Source organism: Ammodytes marinus (assembly GCF_949987685.1).
Source record: "Ammodytes marinus genome assembly, chromosome: 6".
Classification (NCBI taxonomy): Eukaryota; Metazoa; Chordata; class Actinopteri; order Uranoscopiformes; family Ammodytidae; genus Ammodytes; species Ammodytes marinus.
Genome location: NC_137235.1, coordinates 18,933,460 through 18,957,662, shown reverse-complemented (window position 1 = coordinate 18,957,662; position 24,203 = coordinate 18,933,460). Strand labels below are relative to the sequence as shown.

At 41.0% G+C, this 24,203-nt stretch overlaps 1 protein-coding gene across 1 annotated transcript in view; it reads right to left on the bottom strand.

Moving 5' to 3' along the window:
- The window catches only part of LOC307251403 (myosin-9-like), a 31,495-nt gene extending 8,172 nt beyond the window's left edge, over positions 1 to 23,323 (bottom strand). The window contains exons 1-29 of the mRNA XM_080028770.1: positions 23,187 to 23,323; positions 18,749 to 18,939; positions 18,492 to 18,632; positions 15,376 to 15,532; positions 15,095 to 15,122; positions 14,619 to 14,712; positions 14,152 to 14,172; positions 12,971 to 13,063; positions 12,595 to 12,658; positions 12,237 to 12,335; positions 11,809 to 11,952; positions 10,110 to 10,205; positions 9,915 to 9,991; positions 6,789 to 6,983; positions 6,392 to 6,565; positions 5,970 to 6,143; positions 5,589 to 5,703; positions 5,056 to 5,246; positions 4,843 to 4,964; positions 4,418 to 4,487; positions 4,173 to 4,333; positions 3,978 to 4,086; positions 2,807 to 2,938; positions 2,373 to 2,579; positions 1,842 to 1,979; positions 1,564 to 1,687; positions 794 to 965; positions 366 to 578; positions 36 to 180 (exon numbers count right to left, since the gene is read on the bottom strand). Of these exons, the coding sequence (XP_079884896.1) occupies positions 36 to 180; positions 366 to 578; positions 794 to 965; positions 1,564 to 1,687; positions 1,842 to 1,979; positions 2,373 to 2,579; positions 2,807 to 2,938; positions 3,978 to 4,086; positions 4,173 to 4,333; positions 4,418 to 4,487; positions 4,843 to 4,964; positions 5,056 to 5,246; positions 5,589 to 5,703; positions 5,970 to 6,143; positions 6,392 to 6,565; positions 6,789 to 6,983; positions 9,915 to 9,991; positions 10,110 to 10,205; positions 11,809 to 11,952; positions 12,237 to 12,335; positions 12,595 to 12,658; positions 12,971 to 13,063; positions 14,152 to 14,172; positions 14,619 to 14,712; positions 15,095 to 15,122; positions 15,376 to 15,532; positions 18,492 to 18,632; positions 18,749 to 18,934 (3,642 nt within the window). The 5' untranslated portion in view covers positions 18,935 to 18,939; positions 23,187 to 23,323. The remainder of the gene's footprint in view (positions 1 to 35; positions 181 to 365; positions 579 to 793; positions 966 to 1,563; positions 1,688 to 1,841; positions 1,980 to 2,372; positions 2,580 to 2,806; positions 2,939 to 3,977; positions 4,087 to 4,172; positions 4,334 to 4,417; positions 4,488 to 4,842; positions 4,965 to 5,055; positions 5,247 to 5,588; positions 5,704 to 5,969; positions 6,144 to 6,391; positions 6,566 to 6,788; positions 6,984 to 9,914; positions 9,992 to 10,109; positions 10,206 to 11,808; positions 11,953 to 12,236; positions 12,336 to 12,594; positions 12,659 to 12,970; positions 13,064 to 14,151; positions 14,173 to 14,618; positions 14,713 to 15,094; positions 15,123 to 15,375; positions 15,533 to 18,491; positions 18,633 to 18,748; positions 18,940 to 23,186) is intronic.
- Positions 23,324 to 24,203: the final 880 nt, after the last annotated feature.

Genomic DNA, 24,203 nt, shown 5'->3' with positions numbered 1-24,203 from the left:
CTAATCTTCCTCCATCCACCTCCCCCTTCCATTACCTTTTTGGCCTGTTCCAGCTGCTCATTGATATCTTCGAATGCGTCGTTGTGTTTTTGTCTCATGTCAGCCATCTGCTGCTCGTGGAGCTTGGCCTCTTCCTCCAGATTCTTCTTCAGTTGGGAGACCTCCGTCTCTCGCTTGCTCCTGGAAAGAAAGAATGAGGATGTGAATGGACAAAGAACCACGTGCCAGAAGAGAAACAAACTAAATATATACATCTTTGCACCTCAGAGCCTTCCATGTGAACACTCACTACAGCCAGCTTAGCTCAGTATCTTAACAACTATTGTATTGGATGAGATGTGTATGGCGTATACTTTGACTGTTACCTGAGCTCCTGCTGTGCTGCAGTGGAGTCCAGTGTGTCTTCCAGCTCAGTCTTGAGGGCCTCCAGCTCTTCTCCCAGGTCCCTGCGGTATTTCTCAGCCTTGGCACGCGCCGCTCTCTCCAGCTCCAGATCCTCCTGCAGCTCAGAGATCTGAGCGTCCAGCTCCCTGATCTTCTTCTGGGCAGAGTTCTTGGCTGCAGCCTCCTCCTCCACTCTGGAGGTGAGATAAAGAGGACAGACCGTCTCATCAAACTTTTAGGATCACAGAGGATCGATAAAACACTACATGCAGCCTCCACAAGGTTAGGGCATCTGCATCTAAAGTAAGTGAATCTAAGGATCCGCAAGAAAAGGAAAAATCATTTTGCGTAATTTTTGTTGCTTATAAATATTATTGCAAAATCCTTTATTTATTTATTTATTTCAAACCTGGCCAGTGCAGCGAGGAGTTCTTCCTCCTTCTTTTCATACTGAGCTCGGAGCTCAGCAAGCTGGGCCTGCAGGTCTGCTATCTGGTCAAGGAGGTCAGTGGAGTCTCCCTCTAGTTTACGGCGGTTCTTATCCAACTCCGAACGCACCTTCTCCTCTTTTCTCAGACGATCTGTGAGTAGAAGTTGTAATTTGACAAATGAATGGTAGATAAACACAAAAACATTTATCATTTCAGGTTTTAAAAAAGCATGTAAACCACTTAGTGTTTAAACTGAATTTGTATTATTAATCACTTCAATCATTTCTTAATTCACACTTTTGATTTAATATAATTTCTAACCCTAACTTCGGACCCCCTCGAAAACGAGATGATACATCTCAAGGGGCTTATCCTTAAATAATTTATTTTTATTTTTTTTATTTCATTTTTCAGTCTCACTCTCACCCAGAAAAATACAGTTCGAGGAAGCAACAAAGCCACTCCTTGCAGACAAATGTACTGTAGCTGATTAGCAAGAATAGTCCGACAACATTACAGAGAGTGTGAAACTATTTGACTTTAGTTGGTGGAGGTGCACACAGGCCTCAGTCATTCATGACTAAGGGCGAGAGAACAAATTGTCAAAATGTATGGCTAAATAACCAAAATTTGATTAAGTAAACAAAGAAAAAACATTATGATTATGAGAATGACATCTAATTATGAAACACACAAGTACATTTTTCACTGGATCAAAATAAATTGTGTAAACAGTATAGATACTTGCCCTCCAAATCTGTGATCATGGCTTCGTGTTTATTCTTGAGTTTCTGCAAACTTTTGGACTTCTCTTCCTCTTCGGCCAAGTTGGTAGAAAACTCAGAGATCCTCTCCTCCATCTGTTTCTTCTCCTGTGGTCAAATAACAAGAATAAAAAATAAATAACCTGTTGTCCATTTGTGTAATTGCTGTGTTTTCTGTCATACAGCCTCACTGCATGATGACTGTATATTTCCTCAGTACTAAAAAAGACCACTGAGGCTAATTGAACACGTTGCGAGAGACCTTGGCAAGTTTGTTGTTCTGGTCATCCAGCACCATGAGGTCCTCGTCCATCTTCTTCAGCTTGGCGTCCAGCGTGACCTTCTCCATCTGAAGCTTCTGTCTGGCCGCTTCCTCCTCATCCAGCTGCTGCTCCAGGTCCTGGAAGAACATGCATTTTTTTTTAAACCACTGCCATTGTATGTTCTATGTGGAGTGCCTGCTGTTGTAAGGGTATGTAAAAAGACATGCAGGAAATGGGATCACTGTGTGTTGCCGTTCCTGTGACTTGTATGTTTTGATGTGTGTCACTGTCCGTTTACCGTGTTCAAAGTGTTTGGATGAGATGGGTGTGTGCCGTTTGCCTTTGTAACATTTAATTTGACCTTTTTAGCCCCCAACCCCCCTTACCTCAAAATACTTTTGTTTTATGCCACTTTATATATATATATATATATATATATATATATATATATATATATATATATATAAAGTTTGTTTGAGTACATTTATGCATCACACCACACAATGCAAATCGCATAGGACTGCACTGACCGTTATGTTTGTCTGCATCTTTTTCCTCTCCGTTGACATCTGAGTGACCCGCTCTTCCTCCTCCTCCAGGCGAGACTCCAGGTCGTGCAGGATCTCCTCCAGCTCTTGCTTTCTGGTGGCCAGGCGGCTTCTCATCTCCTCAGCCTCAGCACACAGCTCCGTCTCTGCCTGCAGCTGCTCTTGAAGAGCCAACTTCTCCGCACTCAGCTAGAAGAAGGGATTCAAAGTCACTGGGAGAACGGACAATTACGTCGGAGACCTGCGTCATTCAGTATAAAAGAGACTAGTCATAACGACTCGTGTTTTCAGAGATTCATTTTATTTACTGTTACAATGAAGAAAACTCTGATCCAGAGTCATTATAATGATTTTACCACGTTCAAAGTTAGGCTGACTGCAGATTAAGTTTGCTGTTGTGTAATGGAGACTCCTACCTGTTGCTGCTTGCCCTGAAACTCTTTGAGCTGCTGCTCGGCCTGCTCTAATCCATCCTTCATCGCAGTCAGCTCGCTTTCTCTGGCCTCCATCTCCTCCTCTTGCCGAGTCACTTGCAGCAGAGGCTTAACCTAAAGTAAAAAACACAATAATCAACCTGTTATAAAAAAATTAAACTTTATTAAAAACGAAGGGGGCGCCCTTCGCTCAGTTGTTAGGGCCTCGGCCAGCAGCGGACCCAGGTTTGATTCCAGCCCGCGGTCGTTCTCTGCATGCCACTCCCCTCTCTGCCCCATTTCAACTCTGTCTCTACACCATCAATAAAGCATAAAAAAAAATAAAACTATGGCGGTATGTGGACATTCCTGGGCTTGCTGAAATCGCACCATGACAAAACATCTTTTCAAATTTTTCAAGAGTTAGATGGATTTCTTTCTTTTGCTACAGCACAACAAGGAAGTGCTCAACGGATGCTCAATTGAGATATAAATATTTCACAACTGATTGCAAGGTATTTTGTCAGAAATCTACACCCAATGCTACAGACTTTGACACAATCTGGAATAGAGTTGTGATAATAATGGACTTGCTACGCCCGACAGCTCGATTTGACTTGAAACTTCACTTGGTGACCGATTAATATGTAGAAATCACTGCAAATAGGTTTACCTGTTGGAGCAGTACCAAACTTTCATGAAAAACAAAAAGGGGTGCAAACCATGTCTACACACATATCAAATTAAGACTAAAGAAGTTTAAAAATCTAAATGCATAAGCCTTATTGTATAAATTAGTAGCTTTATAATTTCATTATCTATAGTTAAAATAGCAGACATGAAACAGACCTGCTGCTGTCTAAAGATAAAAAGCTACTTTACCAGCCTCATTTAAAAAGGCCTACAAGGTAATTCCGTACTGACTCGCTGAAAAAAAAAAGAGAGCAAATACACAGCCTAGGCTTTGTAAACTGGTATGTAAACAAAATTACTGTCAAAAAAGCGGGTCCACTTTGTTTACATACCAGTTTACAGAGCCTAGGCTCTGTATTAACATCAGCGCGCAAACAGTACGGACTGGTAGCAGAATGTGAGAAGATATTATTTGATTTTGACAAATGATGATGTCGACAAACATTCTCCAGGATGACCTAGTATGCCTTTAATCTCTTACCTTGGTGAAAAGCCTCCACCACTGCCAGTTCTTGAGTTTGAGGTAAGCGACACAGTTCCTCTGGATAACTTTCATGGCTGTCAGCTGCTGCTGTCTCTTGGCAAAGGCTCTACAGGAAAACAAACATTTTGTCTACACAGGTTCTCTCGTACTTTAAGTATTTACAGTGTTATGGCGTGACGTTGTAGCTCATACTTGCGAGCCACATATCCTCTGCACCAGGCCTGGAAGCTGATGATCACGTCAGTAATCTTCATGTCTCTCTCCTCCTCCAGGTGGGCCAGGACTCCGGCTCTGAAGAACACTTTACTTTGACCGATGCGGAACAGGTTCGGGTCCAGCTCCAGAGCTTTGAACTGACATGAAGAAGACAAAAGTCAGTGTTCAACCCTAGATCTTGAAATGTATTCTTCCTTCTAAAAGTGATTTATTGTTCATACCATGAGCACACAGGCCTGCTTGCCGTCCATAAAGCCCTTCGGGATGGCACTTGGAGTGAGGATTTCATACCTGAGACACAGACGGCAAAATTAAATTACCCAAGTAGTTTGAGCTGTATTAGAATTTAAAGTGCCCATTTGTTTTTCTTTAATACTTCCTTTTGTAGTTAGTCACAGTCACTGTTGTTGACCTAAACCTCTTTTTTTGGTCTTAACCTCAAGTTATGCAGTAGTACAGTCTGAAAATGCTCGGGGAGTAAGAATATACAATTGGGGAAAGGAAAAAGAAAACGAGTTTTGCGGAATGGGTCTTGACGTGTTCAAGTTCTAAAATATTGAACCTTTTTCTAAAATATTGAAACTATGTACTAAAAGACAAAAAAAATAATCACAAATGTAAAGATACATCTGCTGTGGTTTGTCACCTCTGTCTAAACTCCTGGAAGACGATGCGGTTGGGGAAGCCCTGTCTGCAGATGCGAATCCCCTCGAGAACTCCATTACACCTGAGCTGTTCCAGAACCAGGTGAGACTCCAGTTTTCCAGCCTGACAGAAACATATTCATGAATTACCTACACAGTTTCAGCCTTTAATTTGTGCATCAGCTGCCATGCGAGTGTCCTTCTCTATTCTCTACCTTCTTCTCATGGTTGGGGATGATGCAGCGGACGAAGTTGGGGTTTGTGTTCCTGAGCGTTGACATGAGGTTACCCAGCTGCTCTTTGTAAAGCTGGCCCACAGTGCGGAACATGCCCTTACGGGTTTTGAACGCACCGTGCATCGAGTCTGACATTCCTGCTACCTTGTCCAGGCCGACGATATGGTCCACTGCGAGGAGAAGGTGGAACAAAAAATTAGTGTGTTTCAGGTCAATCCATTTTGAATCAAAACATGTTGTGTCTGACTGCAGCTCTTGCACTTACATTACACAAATTGTGTGATCCTCCGCTACTGGTTCATTTCAGTATTTACATTTTACAAGCAATTTAGTGTTTATTTACAAATTTGTATAAAAAAAAGGTTGGTAGATCCAATCCCTGCACATAGTCAGCACCAAGTTTTTTAGAAATGTCTCCAATGTTTCAGTCATGGACTGCCATCAGGACATCATGTACAGCGTGCAGAATAAAACATGTTTTGTGTTTGAGAAAACTGGATAAATCCACTTACTATCCCTCCACAGGTCAGAAGTAATTTTATCTGTAGACTGGTTGAGCAGAGTAGCGACAGTCTCATTCAGAGGATCCATATTTTTCATCAGCCACTCATCAGCTTTGTAGTCCACCTGCACCACAGGGGAGTCACATTTATAAGGAGAAACTACAAAGTCCATGTTCCCACCAAACCTTTGTTACTTTGGGTAAACACCTTAATGCCCCGTCTCACTCGCCTTCACTAGCATAGGTTTGTCAAGATTAAAAACTAGTGCGTTGCTCATTTATAAAGATGAACTGAAAATGTACGTGTTCAATATGTTAATATTCAAATAACAGGAATATTTTTTTGTCAAAGTCACACATTCAACATGGCAAACAGGTTTTCATCAATGACCTTTCCAGCATAGTGCATAATGCAGAAATCAACGTTGTCCTTGAGCTTCTTGGGTTTCTGGAACTTGGGGTGTGTTCCCTGCTCCTGAACAACCTTCTCCACAAAGCTCTTGTCTGTGGCTTTGGGGAACCAGCACTCTTCATCCAGCAGAGCCAGGATGCCTGGAGGACCAGCCTGTAATGAATGGTGATATAAACAAAACACACACACACGCACATTAGTTGCAGTTTCAAGCAAACATAATTACAGTATTTATGCACAGGCCTTGACCTGTATTACACAACTCAACTGTGCTAAGCAGAATATCTGGGCAGTGACATCTGCAGAAGGTTGGTAATGTATCCTTAAATCACAAGTGTTACTCCAGGCAAACAGATATTGTGCATTATTTATGCGAGTCTTGATGAGGAAAAGTAACTTACAGGTTTTTCAATGAGGTCGATGCAGGGCTGCAGGTCCAGGCCAAAGTCGATGAAGCTCCACTCGATGCCCTCCCTCTGGTACTCCTCCTGCTCCAGGATGAACATGGTGTGGTTGAAGAGCTGCTGCAGCTTCTCATTGGTGTAGTTGATACACATCTGCTCGAATGAGTTCAGCTGCAGGAGAGAATTAAAGAAACCGTTACTCTTATTGGCAGATTTTTTATTTTTTTTTCATGTTAGTAAAATTGTAAACGTGTTTGGGTTTTGAACTGCGATCAGATTAAACAAGACATTTTAAATGTTGACTTTCACTTTTTAAATTGATGATTGTATTACCGATTACTGAACTAGAGTTCCGATGCACAACCGTCAATCTGTCAGGCCCTAATCTCCTCACCTCAAAGATCTCAAATCCAGCGATATCAAGGATGCCGATGAAGGAGGCCCCCTGTCTCTTGGTCTTGTCCAGGGCCTTATTGATCCTCATCACCAGCCAGCGGAACATTCTCTCATAAGAGGCTTTGGCCAGAGCCTCCACAGCAAACTCAGCCTGCTCTTGGGTCTGGGCCTTCTGGACATAGTCTCTGCCAACCTGTAGAGAAGCAATACACCAAAGTCAGCCTGTGATCAATGAAACTCAATGACAATGAAATTTGTTGATGATTTATTTGGGATTAAGAAGGAAAATAAAAGGCAAAAAAAAGGGCTCAAAGAAATGTGTGTGTGGGGGGGGGGGGGGGGGGGGGAGAGCGTCAACAAAGTTTCAATCAGTCAATAAAAAAGTATTTGGAAAATAAAAATGTCTCAACTAAATGACAGACAAGTTTCACTTGCATCACAACCAGTGTTGGGAATAACGCCGTTTAAAATAACGGCATTAGGTAACGCCGTTCTTTTTTCAGTAACGGGGTAATCTAATCAATTACTTTTTCCGTCGTTACAACACCGTTATCGTTACTGAACGTTGAATGCGGTGCGTTACTATGAATTGATTGAATAAACTGTGTTATCCGAACGCACCCCTGGCTCCATACTACACAAACTGCTAGTGAGGAGACCGGTGTGTTTTAAGTTGTGTTTTATTCAGTGTGGATGTCAGTTAGCGCCGTCACGTCAGTCAGCCGGAGCGCCTGTTTAGTGAAGTTTCTTTTTCTTTCTCTCTCTGTTGTGTGATTGCCGCAGTAACCACCTATCCATCCACGGTTGAAACGTGCTTTCCCTGAGTTTGTTTGCATCGCCCTTGTGAGTAAGTGCATGGAGTTTCCCGATCTCTATAAATTATAATTTATGCACTTTATTAAACGGCCGCGATTCGCCGGTTTCAACAGCTGTTTAGCGTGTCATCACAAGCCGAATATTGCTATTGTTCTTTTCCTGGGATCTGTATGCTGCTGTGCATGTTAAAGAAGGAAATAAACATATGGATAAATTACTCCTCCTCTCATCGTCTCATGCTTCATAGTCTGACGTTTTTGGCCTTAAGTGGTGTTTTAGCCGACACCCCTGAAGTGAATCCAGTGATAGCAGATCAGCACGGTACATTCAGCAGTTTCCTCTACTACTTTTGTTGAGAACAAAATACTTGAAGTGCAGGATAAACCTCTTGCTGTCTGTTGATGTGCAATAAGTATTGAAGGTTATGTAGCCCAGGGCCGCCCATAAGGGGTAGAAAGTGGGAAGGCTTTCTAGGGCCCAGCCACTTGGGGGGCCCATGGTCTTTGGAAGCCAAGAACCTAACTAAGCTAAACTTTATTTTTAGATATTTATGTCAATATCTATTCAAAGTTGGGTGTTTACACAGAGCCGCGGCTCCTCTTACTGCCATTTAAAAAGCAGTAGAAAAGCAGAAATTTTCAAAAAATTTCAGATTGAGCACAGCGGAGTGTAACTGTTTCAAACATAATCCATCCTATAAACCCTTTGTGTGCCAAATGGTGACAAGATTGGGTTTTGATATTAAAAAGTTTTGACTGGATTATATTTCCTGACTCGTTCATGCTCACGGAAAACACATGTAGGCCTACCTGCTACTTGTGTCTGGGTGTCGTTGTGAAAAGTATTTGGACCCCATGAAAAAACAGGTTGGGTACCTTTTGTAGTTCTTCTACATTAGTTACTCTGTGATTTTCCTGAGTCTACAAACAGGTTTAAATTCTCTCTCCACATAATGTAAATTTTTGTGATAAAGAATTTCCCTTTGGGGACTATACCTGCTAATGGCTTTGACATATTCTTCAGGTTGACACGACCAGCCAAGTCTGACCAGTTTTTCAGAAACCTGGCCAATTGACCAACCAGATGGGTCATACCACAATGAAGCTGACGAGCAGCATCATCCTGTTTTAATTATTGCCGTAACCACCAAGATCCTGCTTTCTGTATTGTTTCTAAAAAATAAAAATAGATCTAAAAAAGTTCTTAATGCAAAGAAAGACACAAGGCACAAAGAAGTTGGAAATAATTGAAGGAAAAGATTTGAGTTCAAAGATTAAGAACTTTTTTTGTAATGATTTCAGTGCTTTTGCAGTGATGAGAGGAGAATGAACCAAGCCTAAACGTTGCAATCAAACATAGGCCAACTTTATAGTTTTGAGGGTAGGTTGGTTATTCATGTAGAGAACCGCCTTTTTTTATTTGTGAGTGAAGAATTTGTGGTTGATGTTGTTTTTTAAGTGTTATTTATTTCAACAATACCACCAACAGATTTCAAATGATTTAATGTCATGTGCAGAAATACAAAAAAGTGCAATATATGGTGCAGTCAATTAGTGTAAATGTATCTTACCAGAAACTAGTAGCATAGAAAACATGCAAATTGTGAAAAAACTGTTTGCTTTAGTGAATACTAAAGAAGAACAATGTCTCTGTGTGGACTGATTATTTTGTAGAGATCTGTTGATCTGTTAAACAACTGAGTGAGTGTAAGGGAATCAAAATAAATTGGTAGGTATGTTGGGCCAAGTCAAAAATGTGCTACTATTTTAAAATAATAATGATCCCTTGCTCCCCAAACTGTCCCTGGTTGATAAGATAGTTAGTCTCTCTACAAATACATGTATGTGTTTATTGAGGGATGAGCGCACTCACACTCATTGTTGATAGGAGTAATGGGTAAGGGGGGCCCATTGACTGGAGGTTTTCAGGGGCCCAGCCATTTGTGTGGACAGGCCTGATGTAGCCTACACGTAGGCCTACCTGTCTGTTCTACTCATTTCAACTGACTTGTGAAAACTGCTCAGAAAAATCCAAAATTGTTGACATAGGCCTATAGCAACTTTTTTTTTTCACAGTAGGCTAACGCAAATAGTTACTTTCCCTGGTAACTAGTTACTTCTATTATTAAGTAATTCAGTTACTAAATCAGTTACTTTTTGGAACAAGTAGTGAGTAACTATAACTAATTACTTTTTTAAAGTAACGTTCCCAACACTGATCACAACCCTTGTGGCCAAAAGCATTTGAGGAATGAGGCTGTTTCATATTACTGAATGTCAGATTTCATAATATTGATCAAAATGCAGACCTTGATTCTTGGAGACAGGATGGCTCGTGTGAAGTCGGTCACGTTGACACCCAGAAGGTGAGCCACTTTCTGGGCAGCTGGGGGGGGGGGGGGGACATGGACATCATATTAGAGGATGTGGTTTGATCAAAAGCAGTGACACAGACGGTAGACAGAGGAAATGAGGACGTTAGGGTCTGAGTAAAATGTGTGTACCGGTGTCATCGGGCATGGAGGCCTGGTCAGAGTGACGCTCCTTCTTGAAGGTCATGTTCCCCAACTGTAGCACGGCCGACACCACCTTCAACAGACCTGAAAGACAAACAGAAAAGGTTAGGTCCGGACTTTGACTGGTCCAATCCAGAGTACGAATCCTTTTTCTCTTAAGCCATTCCTTTGTACTTTTGCTGCAATGCTTTGGGTCATCGTCTTGTTGCATAACCCATTTCCGGCCCAGCTTTAACTCCCTGACTGATGGCAGAAGATTCTGGTCAAGAATTTCTTGATAGACCTGAGAATTCATGGTTCCCTGTACAATATGAAGTGGTCCAGGTCTGTAGGCTGGAAAGCAGCCCCATACCGTCACATTTCCACCACCATACTTAATTGTTGGGAGGGGGTTCTTTTCTTGGAAATCAGTGTAGGCTTTTCGCCAAACATGGCGTTTTTTTTATCGTTACCAAATAATTCTATTTTGGACTCATATGTCCAGAGAATGGACTTCCAGAAGGCCTCTGGTTTGTCCAAGTGCTCTCTAGAAAAGTTCAAACGGGCAGCTTTGTTCTTTGTGGAAAGCAGATGCTTCCTTCTAGCAAACCTCCCATGAATGCCATGACATTTGTCCCAGATGCTGCCAGGGAGGTCTGCAACTCTGCAGAGGTGATGTGAGGGTTGGCCTTTACCTGATTTGTTATTTTTTGGGTGCTTCTTCTTGGTTTGAGTTTTGATGGGTGTCCACCTCTTGGCAGAGTTGCAGTCATTTTGCATGCCCTCCATCTGTAAATTGTTTGTCGAACAGTTGATGGATAGAGCTGGCATCTTTTGGAGATTGTTTTATAGCCTTCCCCAGACTGATGGGCAGTCACTACCTTCTTCCTTACATCCTGAGATATCTTCTTTCCTTTCGGCATTGTTGATCTGTTTGGTTATGCCTTGTCACTACAGTGGTTTGGTTGGCATCATCTTTCTTTTAAATCAGTGCTGCTCAAACCCTTTCCTAAGGATGTCTCGTTTGATTGGTTTGCTTCATTGATTAACTTAGCACCTAAATGTGTTTCACCTGAATCTATTACCTACTTGACTTTACCAATGCAGCTGAGGGTTCACATACTTTTGCACATGCACTATTTCCATTTGTCTTGTTATTTTTTGGCTACTTACACGATTCCCTCTAAACAAGTACATGAAATTGATAAACACAAGCCTGACACTTCATATATAAAAACTGGTGAAGATAAAATAAGGAAATCATTGCAAAACAGAAAAATCCAAATTGCTCAAGGGGTTCACAAACTTTCAAGCAGCACTGTATATATTTTTAAACTTCTAAAAAGGAGAGATTTGGTAAAGCTAAAACCTTTAGTACCGTTTTACGTTCAGGATTGTCACTCAATTTGTTAACACACAGACGCAGTAAAAATATCAATAGATTCAATAAAAAAAGATAGGCAGTTTAAAGAGAATTTTGCTTTTAAAAACTAAAAAGTTATGTTTTAAGTTTAGTGTTTTTCACTTAAAAGCAGTGTGTACCCCTGAGCTGTAACATCATCATCATTTCTTGTAAGACAAACAAATCCGCTCATCCAACTCATATTTCAAGTTGTTTTAAGGCAGCATTCAAATCCATGTTTATTAGCTTGACCTTTAAATATAAAAACAAAATCAGTCACAGCCTTATAAAAAATATGATCCGTACCAACTCTCTCCTCTTCTGGGATGCCCATGATCTGAAAGGCATCCATGGTCTCATTGTACATGTCTGTGTCCTGCTGGCCCGGGATGGTCACTTTCCCATTGGACAGGAAGCGGTACTTGCTGTAATCTTCCAGACACAACTCGGCTAGACGAAGAAAAAAAATAAAAAGAGAATTTTTTTTCACTTGTTCATCTGAGAGGGCAAAACATTACACACACACACACACACGCACACACGCACACACGCACGCACACACGCACACGCGTTTTCACTACTGGTGAACCGTCTGCTACTTTCCGTGTTACTTAATAATCAGCTTGGGTCTTGAAGTGAAAGTCACTTACAATAAACCTAATTTACTGTGCTTATTTCAGCAATTTCAATGACTGTAGCCTGTAAGTGTTCACGTGATGAAAAAAATGTCTCACTGCGTAGCTTCTCCCCCGCTCCGGTCAGCATGTAGTAGAAGACATGGAAGCTCCTCTCTTCTTTAGCTTGTCGAATGGCCCGAGATTTCTCCAGCAGATCTGGAGACATTTCAGTCAAGGACAACAGCATCTTTGAAACGTTGGCTGGAAAACCTCTGGTTTTCTTTGTGGTAATGTGACATTAAACAAATTTAAATTTATCACAGAGTAACTGACGGTAAACTTGAGACAGAGGATTGCATCATGCTCATTATTTTTAGTTTGTCAATTTACGTCAAAGTGGGCTGATTGTAGTTCATTTCTGCCCCCTGGAAATAAACCAGAAATTAAAATTTCAATATCTTTAAAAAAAAGATACAAGTTTCAATGTTGGCCCCAACGATGTATCCATTCACGTCAAAGTTGATCCTGATGAATTTTCCCTACAAGAGAAAAACATATCAAAATCATTTTCATGCAGCTCTAAAACTTATGTCATGAGGTTGAGTAATACATTTAAAAAGGGCCAAGAAACCCAATTGTTAAGGGGTCTACATGACACCAAATTGATCTTCTAAAGTGTGAACAATTTTGGTCATTTAAGATTTAAGTTCTACTTGTTTGATGTGGATGGGGTGCTAAACTCATATTCAATACCTAATGGTGTGTATACCACCTTTATTTTGATTGGTGCTCATTAGACATGGTTTAATTTGATTATTTTTTAAGTTTCGGGTTCTTCAAGTCATTCTTACGAATCTTGAGGAGTTGTCGTTCTTGACGGTCTTTCCGTTGCCGAAGGCCTCCAGGATGGGGTTAGCTTGCAGCAGCTGTTTCTCCAGTTCCCCCTGACAGAGAGGACACGTATCAGAACAAACTACGGGCCGCAATAACACTTCATCTTGACTCTAAGCCATCAGACAAGCAAGCCCCATATTAAATTATGCATTTCCTTGCAGTGATGCAGATCTTTCGTTGGCGAATAAAAACCTGAGCTATGTGCAACAACTCGTTCATCTTTTAAAAACACTAAAGCAGGCTGTCTAATCAAAAGAATGACCTCAGGGGATGTTATCACGGCCTCATCAACAACCCCCGACACACACACAAAAATATTTAATTTTGCCAATTCCAACACACATTCCCGCAACACAGCAAGTCCACTCAAGCACAAAACTGCTGTTCAGACCTTCCCTGTCCATGCAGGCACAAACAAGAGAACACAAGCAGCACACAGGCCGGTTAGTCAAGAGAAAGGAGATGCAGGAGTGCATTGTGACAAACCCAACAAGCTGCATAATGATGACAAAATCAAGAGTTAACAAGGAAAAATAGCTGCTGGGTAATTCTATCCTCTGAAACCATACCAGACACTTTCTTTCACATGGAAAACCTGGAAGTTTGGAAGTTAATCTAATACAAAGCTTCGAACTGTTCTAAGTTCGACAATTTTAATATTTGCTTTCTTGCTGAAAATTTGATAAGATTGACGCCAACTTCATATCTGTATGCTTAATATGAAGCTGCCCGATAGCAGCCTGTTGGATCAGCGTAGCATGAAGACTGGAAAAAGCGTAAATTGCTAGCCTGGTGCTTCTTCAAATCTAAAGATATGAAAACCAATGTGTAAAAAGGTCAAGTTGTGTATTTAATTAAAGCCAGGCTAGCTGTTTCTGGTCTATTGCTAAACTAATCTGTTGGCTTCAGCTTTAACGTGAAGACAAGAGAGCAAAATCATTAATTGAGTCCAACCTTCAAAAATTAAGCAGCAGGGGAACTATTCCTTTAAAAGCTATAGACCATAGTTAAGTAGTTTTTAATGCATTTTAATGAAAATTTAAAAAAGGACAACAAAACATTCCCTGTTAGTAGAACAGGCCTAGTGCATGTGCAACAGTAAGACATCATGCATATTGAGCTGGAGAGATGAACTCACATGTGACAATACTGCAGCTCCCTGGGGAAGAGGTGAGAAAGGAGAGGTTAACACATGTGATACCAACTTCACGCACGCATGAAATAACTTCAGAGGAAACTTGGTGTCACCTGATGAATCATGAAGTAGTCATTTAAAAAGGCTTGTGAGACATCCTACATGATAAGAAATGAGTTCCAAGTAAGCATACTTTCATGTTTGTGCTCTGCTTCATTTCAGCACTTAGAGGTGAGGCAGGCACGTCGAGGCCTGAAAGAGGAATGTGCAGTAGAGCCACACAGCTGGCTCAGGTAGAATACATTATGGGAGGTGGACAGACATTTAAAGAGCAAGAAAACATAGGAGGAGAGGAAAAATACAAAAAGGGGGGTAGTGGGGGGTGGGGGTGTTCGGTCCATCTTGGTCTTCTTCAGGCAAGAAACAGGAAGAAGGGGAATGAAAGCGAGAGAAAATAGCCTTTTACCGACCTGATCTTTCTTGGACTTGGGAGATGAGGCAACGTGGGCAAGATACTGAATGACTTTCTTGGTATTTTCTGTTTTCCCTGCTCCCGATTCCCCACTGTCAAAGAATAGATGGTAAATAGAATGATTAAGACACAATTAGAGGGAAGTATACCGAATGTCATACCAAAAAGGCAAAAATTATCCCAAAGCATAAAAAATTAGCTAATCTTTTACCCAACATCGGTGAGAAAAAGTGCTCAGGAAACAATTCTAAGAGCACAATTGCAGGATGAAAGGACTTCAAGATGACAAATGGATTAAGTTGCTTATATGTTGCAGAGGTTCCCGTTTGTTTTTCGTTTTACTTGTGCTTGTAACATTTTAGAAAGGATCGATAAATTTACAAAAAAAAAAAAAAAAAAAAAGTGCAATAAAGACAGACCATGACAGAAATAAATTGCATATACAAAGTAAATGAAGTGAACAGAGTAACTTACGTGCACAGGATGGACTGGTCCTCGCGATCTGAAAGGAAAAGAAAGGATAAAAAAAGTTGACGGCTTTAAGTCTGAATTATTTTTGATAAATTGAAGGTGTACATTTTTTTTAGCATGTGTGCATCATATTATCCTACACTCCTAGTGTATGTACTGTAAACAAAAATGTGATATGATAATGATATGACCGTTTACTCTCTTTTCATGTAAAGCACTTTTTGTAACCTTTTGTGCAATGGAAAGTGCTATTTAAATAAAGCTTGGTTTGATAATGCGGGTACCCTGCATCATGCTCCTGTAGGCCGTGTCTGTGATGGCGTAGATGTGAGGGGGCATCTCGTGCCTCTTCTTGCCCTTGTACATGTTCACGATGTCGTCAGTGTAGATGGGCAGGTACTTGTACGGGTTGATCACCACGCAGAAGAGCCCGGAGTACGTCTGGGTGAGAGAAAAACACATTAGGTATCACTTGAGTGTGTTCCAGACATTTACTATAGTTTGTATTAATATCTTAACATTTGCTATGATATTCCTTCCTACTAATTCTCATATTAGTTTACTTACATTTTAACGTAAATACTTTTTTACATTGATTTCTGCATATTTGGTTTATTGTTTTATGAAATCTCTATATATTACTATCTTTTTACAGGCATTTTGTAATCCCTTAGTGATCCACGTATGCATTTTTTTTTAAAAAAAATTTTAATTATAAGAACGGGAATGGAGGAGGTGTGGCAGTGTATGTGCACAAAAACTTTAATTACAAGTGGTAGGGAGAAATATGGATCCTTATTAGAAAGTTAAACGGTATAAATCTGCATGGGGAAAAAAAAAAAAGAGGAATGTAATTGTTTGCTGCATTTATAAAGCACCAGGTTCTAATATTGAACATGTCATGGAATGGATGAAAGAAATGTTCACAATGTTAAGGTCATGTTCATCTGTGGGGATTTTGAATGTAGATCTGCATAATCCAAATAACCAGAAAACCAACAGAGTACTTTATCAATACAATGTGCAGTTTAAGCCTCTGCCCAAAAATCACCAGACCCAAAAGGATTACATCTCACTGTGCCACAGATAGATAGACAACCTATTTTCCAATGTTACGGACCAGCAATTCCCAAGCCCCGGTCCCCGGACCTGTGCCGGTTCGTGGACCTGTTAGTTCCGGGCCTTGAAATATTTCCAGACAATTTTTTATTTTTTTTTGCGGTGTACACAGTGAGGGGGGGATGTGGAGTCATGGACCTATTATAAAAGTGTGGAGTGGCAGGTAATACGTCCATAGTACAGAGATGAGCAGGCCCCAGCAAACCCCCACTGCCTGTTTCATTGTGGACTATTCAGGTAAACAAGAGGGAAAATCAGGCCACAGCAGAGATCCTGGTATGACCTGAAAATGCATATCCAGTTGCACAAGTAGATGTCGATCCTGTTATGCTAGCATGATAGGTAGTGGCGATAACATACCTTCGAAGTCGGAAACGCTATTGCCTATTTTATAGCCTGCAGAAATGTCAAAAATGCTGTCAACGCATTGAAAATGGTAACAATGGGGCCATAACATCACACGTGAATGCAATTGGGCTTTTAAAATCAGCGTATGCCCTATGCAATGTTTACAATGCCAATAGTTATAGGTAGGCTTATAGGAATGTGGAGAAAAAGGGAAGTGAAAAAGGCAATTATAATATTAACACTATTTAAATTATTATTCACTATTTCAACCATTATTATTTTCCCTTCATGCGGAACTCTGAGCCTAACTTTCCCAGGCTATAGCTAGCTGACTTGTGTCAGAAATGGCTGTAAAACTGATACTCACCAAAGCCAAATAGCTCATTCAGATATCTTAAAGATATTTTTTTTTATGCTTTATTGACAGTGCAGAGAGACAGAGGTGAAATGGGGCAGAACGGGGAGTGACATGCAGAGAACGACCGCGGGTGGGAATCGAACCCGGGTCTGATGCTGGGCCCGGCCCGGGAGGGGGACGCCTTACCAACTGAGCTAAAGGCGCCCCTCATTCAGATATCTTGATATGAATTTAGTGTTTAGAGTTCAATGAAGGCGTTTGAAAATAATCTTGCCCCTTTAGGTTTTTAAAAGCTTTGCTGTCTTTGAAGGCATGTGACCACCACTTTCCACAATGCTAGCATAACAACATTGACACCTACCTGTTTGACTGGATATACATTTTCAGGTGATGCCAGAATTTCTAATGTTGCTCAAAGACTGAACTCGGGGCAGCTCATCAAACACGGCTTAAATCGTCCCTGGGCTAATCTATTGTGAGCTGAGGAGCAATGCTTATCAGTCGCAAACTCATGAAACTCTAAATCCACTACCCATCATGCTAGCATAACAGGATCGACATCTACTTGTGCAACTGGATATGCATTTTCAGGTCATACCAGGATCTCTGCTGTGGCCTGATTTGCCCTCTTGTTTACCTGAATAGTCCACAATGAAACAGGCAGTGGGGGTTTGCTGGGGCCTGCTCATCTCTGTACTATGGACGTATTACCTGCCACTCCACACTTTTATAATAGGTCCATGACTCCACATCCCCCCCTCACACTGTGTGCACCGCAAAAGAAAAAGAAAAAATAGTCTGGAAATATTTCAAGGCCCGGTACTAACAGGTCCACGAACCGGCACAGGTCCGGGGACCGGGGCTTGGGAATTGCTGGTCTGTAACATTGGAAAATAGGTTGTCTATCTATCTGTGGCACAGTGAGATGTAATCCTTTTGGGTCTGGTGATTTTTGGGCAGAGGCTTAAACTGCACATTGTATTGATAAAGTACTCTGTTGGTTTTCTGGTTATTTGGATTATGCAGATCTACATTCAAAATCCCCACAGATGAACATGACCTTAACATTGTGAACATTTCTTTCATCCATTCCATGACATGTTCAATATTAGAACCTGGTGCTTTATAAATGCGGCAAACAATTACATTCCTCTTTTTTTTCCCCCATGCAGATTTATACTGTTTAACTTTCTAATAAGGATCCATATTTCTCCCTACCACTTGTAATTAAAGTTTTTGTGCACATACACTGCCACACCTCCTCCATTCCCGTTCTTCCTGTTCTTATAATTCAGGTAATAACCATCTAATTCAAAGTCCACACCCTTCTCAGGGTTGATCCTACTTCTAATTGACCCATATATTCCTTAATGTTTTGGAAAAAGCCACAGTCATCGATGATCTTAAAGAATAAATTATTTTCCGGGTTGATATTGAATTCCATGTCTTGTGAATTTTACTCAGGTGTGTTCAAATCTTTTCGGTCCAGCTTATCATAATCAGCCATCTTTTTGAGTTATTTGTACATAATCTCTGGATGAGCGAGATGTGTAACAAGTGTCAACCCAAACTCACATAGATGAGTCCAGAGTAGTATCTCTCCTTGAGGTTGTGCAGCACGGAGGCCTCATTCAAGCAGGTGAGCTCTGCCATGTCCTCCACCTTATTGAACTTGGGTGGGTTCATCTTCTGGATGTCGTCTTTGTTTACCTTCACCTGAGATTGACAGAGGGGTAACTCCGGAATTTAGATTGTGGAAACGTTTGAGGTAAACATTTTTAAACAAGCTTTAAAAATTTTTAAAAAAAAAAGTATAATCTACACTTTTTTACCTTCTTGCCAGAGTCGGCCAACTCCACCACACATTCTTCTCCATGCTCCTCTTTGAGAGAGCCGGCCTCAAAGCCCATCTTCTCAGAGGGGACCCACACCAGCTTCTTGGTGGCCCAGTCCGCCTGGGCCAGAGGGTTGTTCACCCCACCCCGGTCCCCATACAGGAACTTGTCTGCGTCCGTCATCTTAGCTGTAAGTCAGAGAAAGAGAATTTTAAAACCAAAATGAAGACATTTTTAACAGCATGACCTTTCATATAGAGCTTAAACGGCTATAATAATACAACATTTTATTTATGGGCGCCTTTCAGGCCACCTATTGGAGCAATATTTTACCATACACCTGGCTTCAGAGGCCATATTTATTTGGCAGGATGTGAAAATCAATGTGGTTTTGGTGAGTCAAGAAAGAACTGCACTGGTTTAATGCACACAGATTCACTGTGTAGAGAGACTTTATATTTTGTTGTGGAGAGGTTCAGTATATGCCACGCCTATATCTAATGCAGATTTTCTAACATTTTTTTTTAACCACAGAGAAACTGTACTTATTATTCCACAAGTTTAAAGGTTCAATGTGTTAATCCAGAAACTTGTGAATCAGAGCACTGCCATCTCAATCGACCGACAGTCACAAGGCCACAGATACAAACAATACAAAGAATAAATTCCAAATTTGGCACCAAAAATGTATAGATGAACCAGAGTTAATTAACTCAAATTGATTCCAAAAAAATGGTAAACCCAAACGGTTGCAAAGATCAAATGGTCAGACACTCAGTCATTTCACTGCGGCAAAAACTCTTTTCAGGGCGACATACAATACATACCGTTCCAGTTTCCTGAAGCTTCTGTTTTTAGAGTGTGTCATGTGACTAAAACCGTCTCTCATCATCTGTGATCATAAGTCTGTTAGTTGTTTAGTTTGCCTAATGACTTTCAGCTTCAACAACTGACTCAAACGAATATCTAACATAGGTGTGTGTGTGCCTCAACACCACCTGGCCCATGCTGACAAACGCAAAGTCTTCAAGGCGATGAAATGTACTGCTCTGAGTCTCATGGAAGGTCACAGGAGGTACTGCACACGTTTAGGCAAACTACAGTTGTGTATGTGTTATTATGGAACATGCAGCTTATACTCTGTGTGACCTAAACATAAGTGTGTGTTGGAGCAATAACAATCCAGATGTTACAATTCTTAAAGATTATTTTTTGGCATTTTCAAGCTTTATTAGATAGTACAGAGTTGAAATGGGGACACACAGAGAGAGAGGGGGGGGGATGACATGCAGTAAAGGTCCACGAGTCGGATTCGAACCCGCGACCACTGCAACGAAGGCCAGAGCCAATATGGTACGCGCTCTATCCACTACACCACCGGAGCGCCCCAGAGAAGTTACAATTCTTTAAAAAAAAATCCCATCAGCCCAAACATGTTTGATTTCAAGTCTTGCCAGTGTATCTGTGCCCTGAGGCTCAGCCATATGGCTCTAAGACAAAAGCAATTAGACACTTTCACCTGAGCTTTGCAGTCTATCCATCCCTTATTCCCTGACTGACCCACATTCCTTCTTCACCAGCTCATTACACGGGATTCCATAAATTCCCAGCTCCTTTCTCCCACCTCCTCACTATCCCCCACCCTGCAATTTCCATTAAACAGGGTAAACACATGTGCATTCTGCTTTATGACAGTGACACTGGCCTCTGTGCATTCAAAGCCTCCAGTAGTCGGAGTTATGTTAAAAGATAAACAATCAAAAAAAAGTCATAGGAGGGATGCTTTGCAGTCAGAGAGGCAGGTAGGAATGTCCGGAGCAAGTCTGGGCAGAAAGAGAAATGTGCCCCCCCACTAAAACCACACCCTACAGGACGACTAGGCAGAAACCATTTGAATGCCCTCAGGAGATAAAAGAAATACATCACCTCTACGCTGCTTCATCCAACTCCCATGTTAAACTCGATTAAGCAGAAACATTACAAGTAACTGCAATTTGACTTCTAATGAGAGAAAAAGGCTGACAAAAGGAGTCTGTTTTTTTCCTCTTGATTGGTGAGGATAAGGGGTTTGCAAGTTTACTCGTTAAAATACTTAAAAAAAAATAGGAGCAGCTCAACTTTAGACCAAATGTTCCCCAATTGGGTTTTTGGATGTGCAGCCTTTTTACAATAAGAGGCCAAGATTAGAGGAAATGAATAGGTTATGTAGCTGAAATGTTCTCTCTTATTAGTCATATTGAAACCCCTTTGTGGAGGTATGTGGCTGCGAGAACGGCAAAGAGAACTGCAAAAATAAAAATAAATCCTTAAACAAATGAAATCACCATTTAAAAAGTCAGCCCAATTAGGGAGCCTCATACACAATAATCTGCAGAATACAGTTGTAAATAATGTTTGTTTTTTTAAACTGTAAAAGAAAGGAATTTGTAATGATAATTAAATAATCTACAATAGGCAGTTAAAATGTCAAAAACTTTGGTTTACTTCTAGACAGTAATACAACCACTCAACCAAATAGTTTAATTGTCTGCACAGCATGCTACACCCTTTGTTTGGATAAAGGAAAAAAAGAAAATGTGAGAATGACAAATTACAGTTCATTAAAACAATAAAATATTTCCTTTTCCTCTTCACAGTCAGAGGCAGTATAATCAATATAAAACACTCACAAGTTTAGAGCAGCTGCCTCCTCTCAGGAAGAGGATGGACGCTGAAGAGACACTGTAACAGAGTGTGTGTGTTTATATAGCGAGGGATAAAGGGATCAGTGCAGAAAGTGTCATCCGTGTCCCTCCTTTAAGTGCATTATGTGCTCAGACCATAGGCTCAGACCTGTGAACATCGGTGGGTAGAGGAAGAGGAACAGAGCCGTTTCATTCAGGTTTATCATGTAAATCCTGCAGTGTGTAAAACTGCAGCTTTCCTAGAAGTAAGGAACGAGCCAGCATAAAAAAAAAGTGCATTTACAATATGTGCACGATGGGTGCAAAATGCAGCAATAATACTCAAACCACAACAAAAAATGCCAACAAACTTCAGAAAAACTTGTGACATCCACATGTGCGTGTCCTCACTGTTAAAGCGATCCATGGCCCAACTTCCTGAGGAAGTTGCACACAATTGACTTCAACCTTGACGCCTACACCCCTATATCGTTTCTTTTCACAGGGATTTCAACCCACATGTAAAGTTTAACCCCTAATACGGAATTCGGCCAGATCACTTCACTAAGTTAACCTCCCTGTCCTTATAAGCGCCTGGATTTATTCGTTGCTGCAAACGCATCACTATTGTCTGTCTAATCTGCACCTCACTTGTGTACACACACTCAGGATTAATCAAATGAAGAGGGCAGTGAGTGAGAAGAGGTTTCACATGTTAAAGTGTTCAGGCTTTGGGCTTAGATGGCAACCCTGTAAACTTGTTTAAGATTAGAAATTTGATGGAAGAAAGAAGTCAGGCATTTGCAGCGTGAGAAGGTGTTTGGATTTCACTTCAAAAGGGGATGAGAGCACCTCAAATGAGCTTGTGCCAGATGTAGAAGCAGTTTAATTTTTCAGGCCAAAGCAAAAGAGGAAGGTTACATTTTCAAGTCACGATCAGACATATGGCCCGGATGTCATAACCACAAAGCCAAATCCTCTTTTGTGTCTGCATGTCAATTCTGTACCCTGAGGGTAGGTGCACTGCAGCAGGGTGTGTGCAGTTAACAATAAATAAATAAAAAAAAGTTGATAAGAATGCAAGCCAACTGACGCACAACAGGACGGACTAAACTGAAAGATCTGTTACAGATAGCCTAAATAAGACTAAATAAGACAGACAAAAGACTGAACACTGAATACCCGAAATGAAAACTGATGTTTTCATACCAGAGGGCGGGCCTGTTTTTCCTGTTCCTGTAGCATATAACCATTTCCTGGTCAAAAAAAAGTTAAACTAAACTAAAGAGCTAATATTTAACTTCTGAGTTATTCAACCGGTGTGAGCTGGAAGTAATCGCTTTCCAATCGCGTTTCCTTCTGTGATAAAGGAACGGGTAGATGTAACTAGTTATAGGCTACTGGTAGTTTGTCTCTTGAGCATCATGAAGAGTAGCGGTTTTAGTCACACAGTATTGACTCAGCAAAAGTGCTCTAGGAAGATCCGATCAGCTTAAACGACGCAGTATGATCAACATGTAGGCTAATACAAATAGATAAATAAACAAACTCGGTGATTATTGAGCATGCGCGGGTTTAAAAGGGCTCCTGTCTCCCCCCTGATGAGAACACCTGACCAGACCAGGTGCGCAACATGTATCCTCTTGACCAGACAGACCAAAGTGATTTGTATTCGTCTTCCTTTAACAAAAACAAAAAACGTAAAGTTCGCTTGCGCACGTGACAGTTAAGTTCTACCCGCAGAATAAAAGAAAAAGAAAAAGAAAACCCACCTGGTTATCAGCTGCAGGCACTGTATGTGAGCTCTGTCGGTCTCTGCGTGTGTCCGTGTTCTTAGCTCGAAGACACTTTATTGAAAAAACGAGAAGCGTCTCTGCTCTGCTCTCCGTCATGCGGTACAGCTGCTCAGGCGTGGCTCGGCGGTCAGCACCTTTCATCCGCCCAGTTTTATCTTCTCGCAGGTAGGTAGGCTAAAGTAAAAGCTCCTCCCCCTATCGCGTGGGCTGGCTTTGCTGCGTTCAAGAGCCCCGCGTAAAAAAGGGGGTTATGAAAAAAAATAACTCGTATCGGCCAGGAAATTATAGGCTAAGGACTTAACAGACTCGATGCAGTCTATGCACAGGTACATCAATGCATTCGATGTTAGAACTGAATCAACAGGTTTATAATGTCGAAATAAATTAGCAACACATTTAGATAAATTAAGGTTTAGGTTAAATCATCTCTCTCTCTCTCTGGCATTGATGTAGTAGGCCTATTTATAACATAGGCCTATGTATTGACTGGAATTCAGACTTGGACAATTAACAGCAGTCAATAAATTGGAAAGAAACGGAAAAGCGCCCTCTAAGCACGAAATTTCAAAAATCAAATGACTGATTTCAAATGTCGATTTTATTTAACAACTAGGAAACAGTTCAAGTCCCGGCTCTGTTCTAGGCCCATCTGTAACTACTAAAAAGTTTTATACCGAAGAGATGGTCATTGATTAATAATTGTAAAATCTGTATTTAGTCAGATAGAGAGAGAGAGAGAGAGTGTGAGAGAGTGTGTGTGTGTGTGTGTGTGTGTGTGTGTGTGTTGGAATGCAGAGCCTCGTCTGTACCTGCAACAGGAGCAGGGGTGTGGCACAGCTGATGTGTCCAAAGTGGAAATACAAAAAAAGCTATAACAGGTTGTGGAGAGAATACCAAATTGTAAGATTGCCTCACAGACTCTGTTCCAGCATGTTTATTATATATATCTACAGTATATATACAAATTTGAATGGTTTAAGTGACCAATGAATG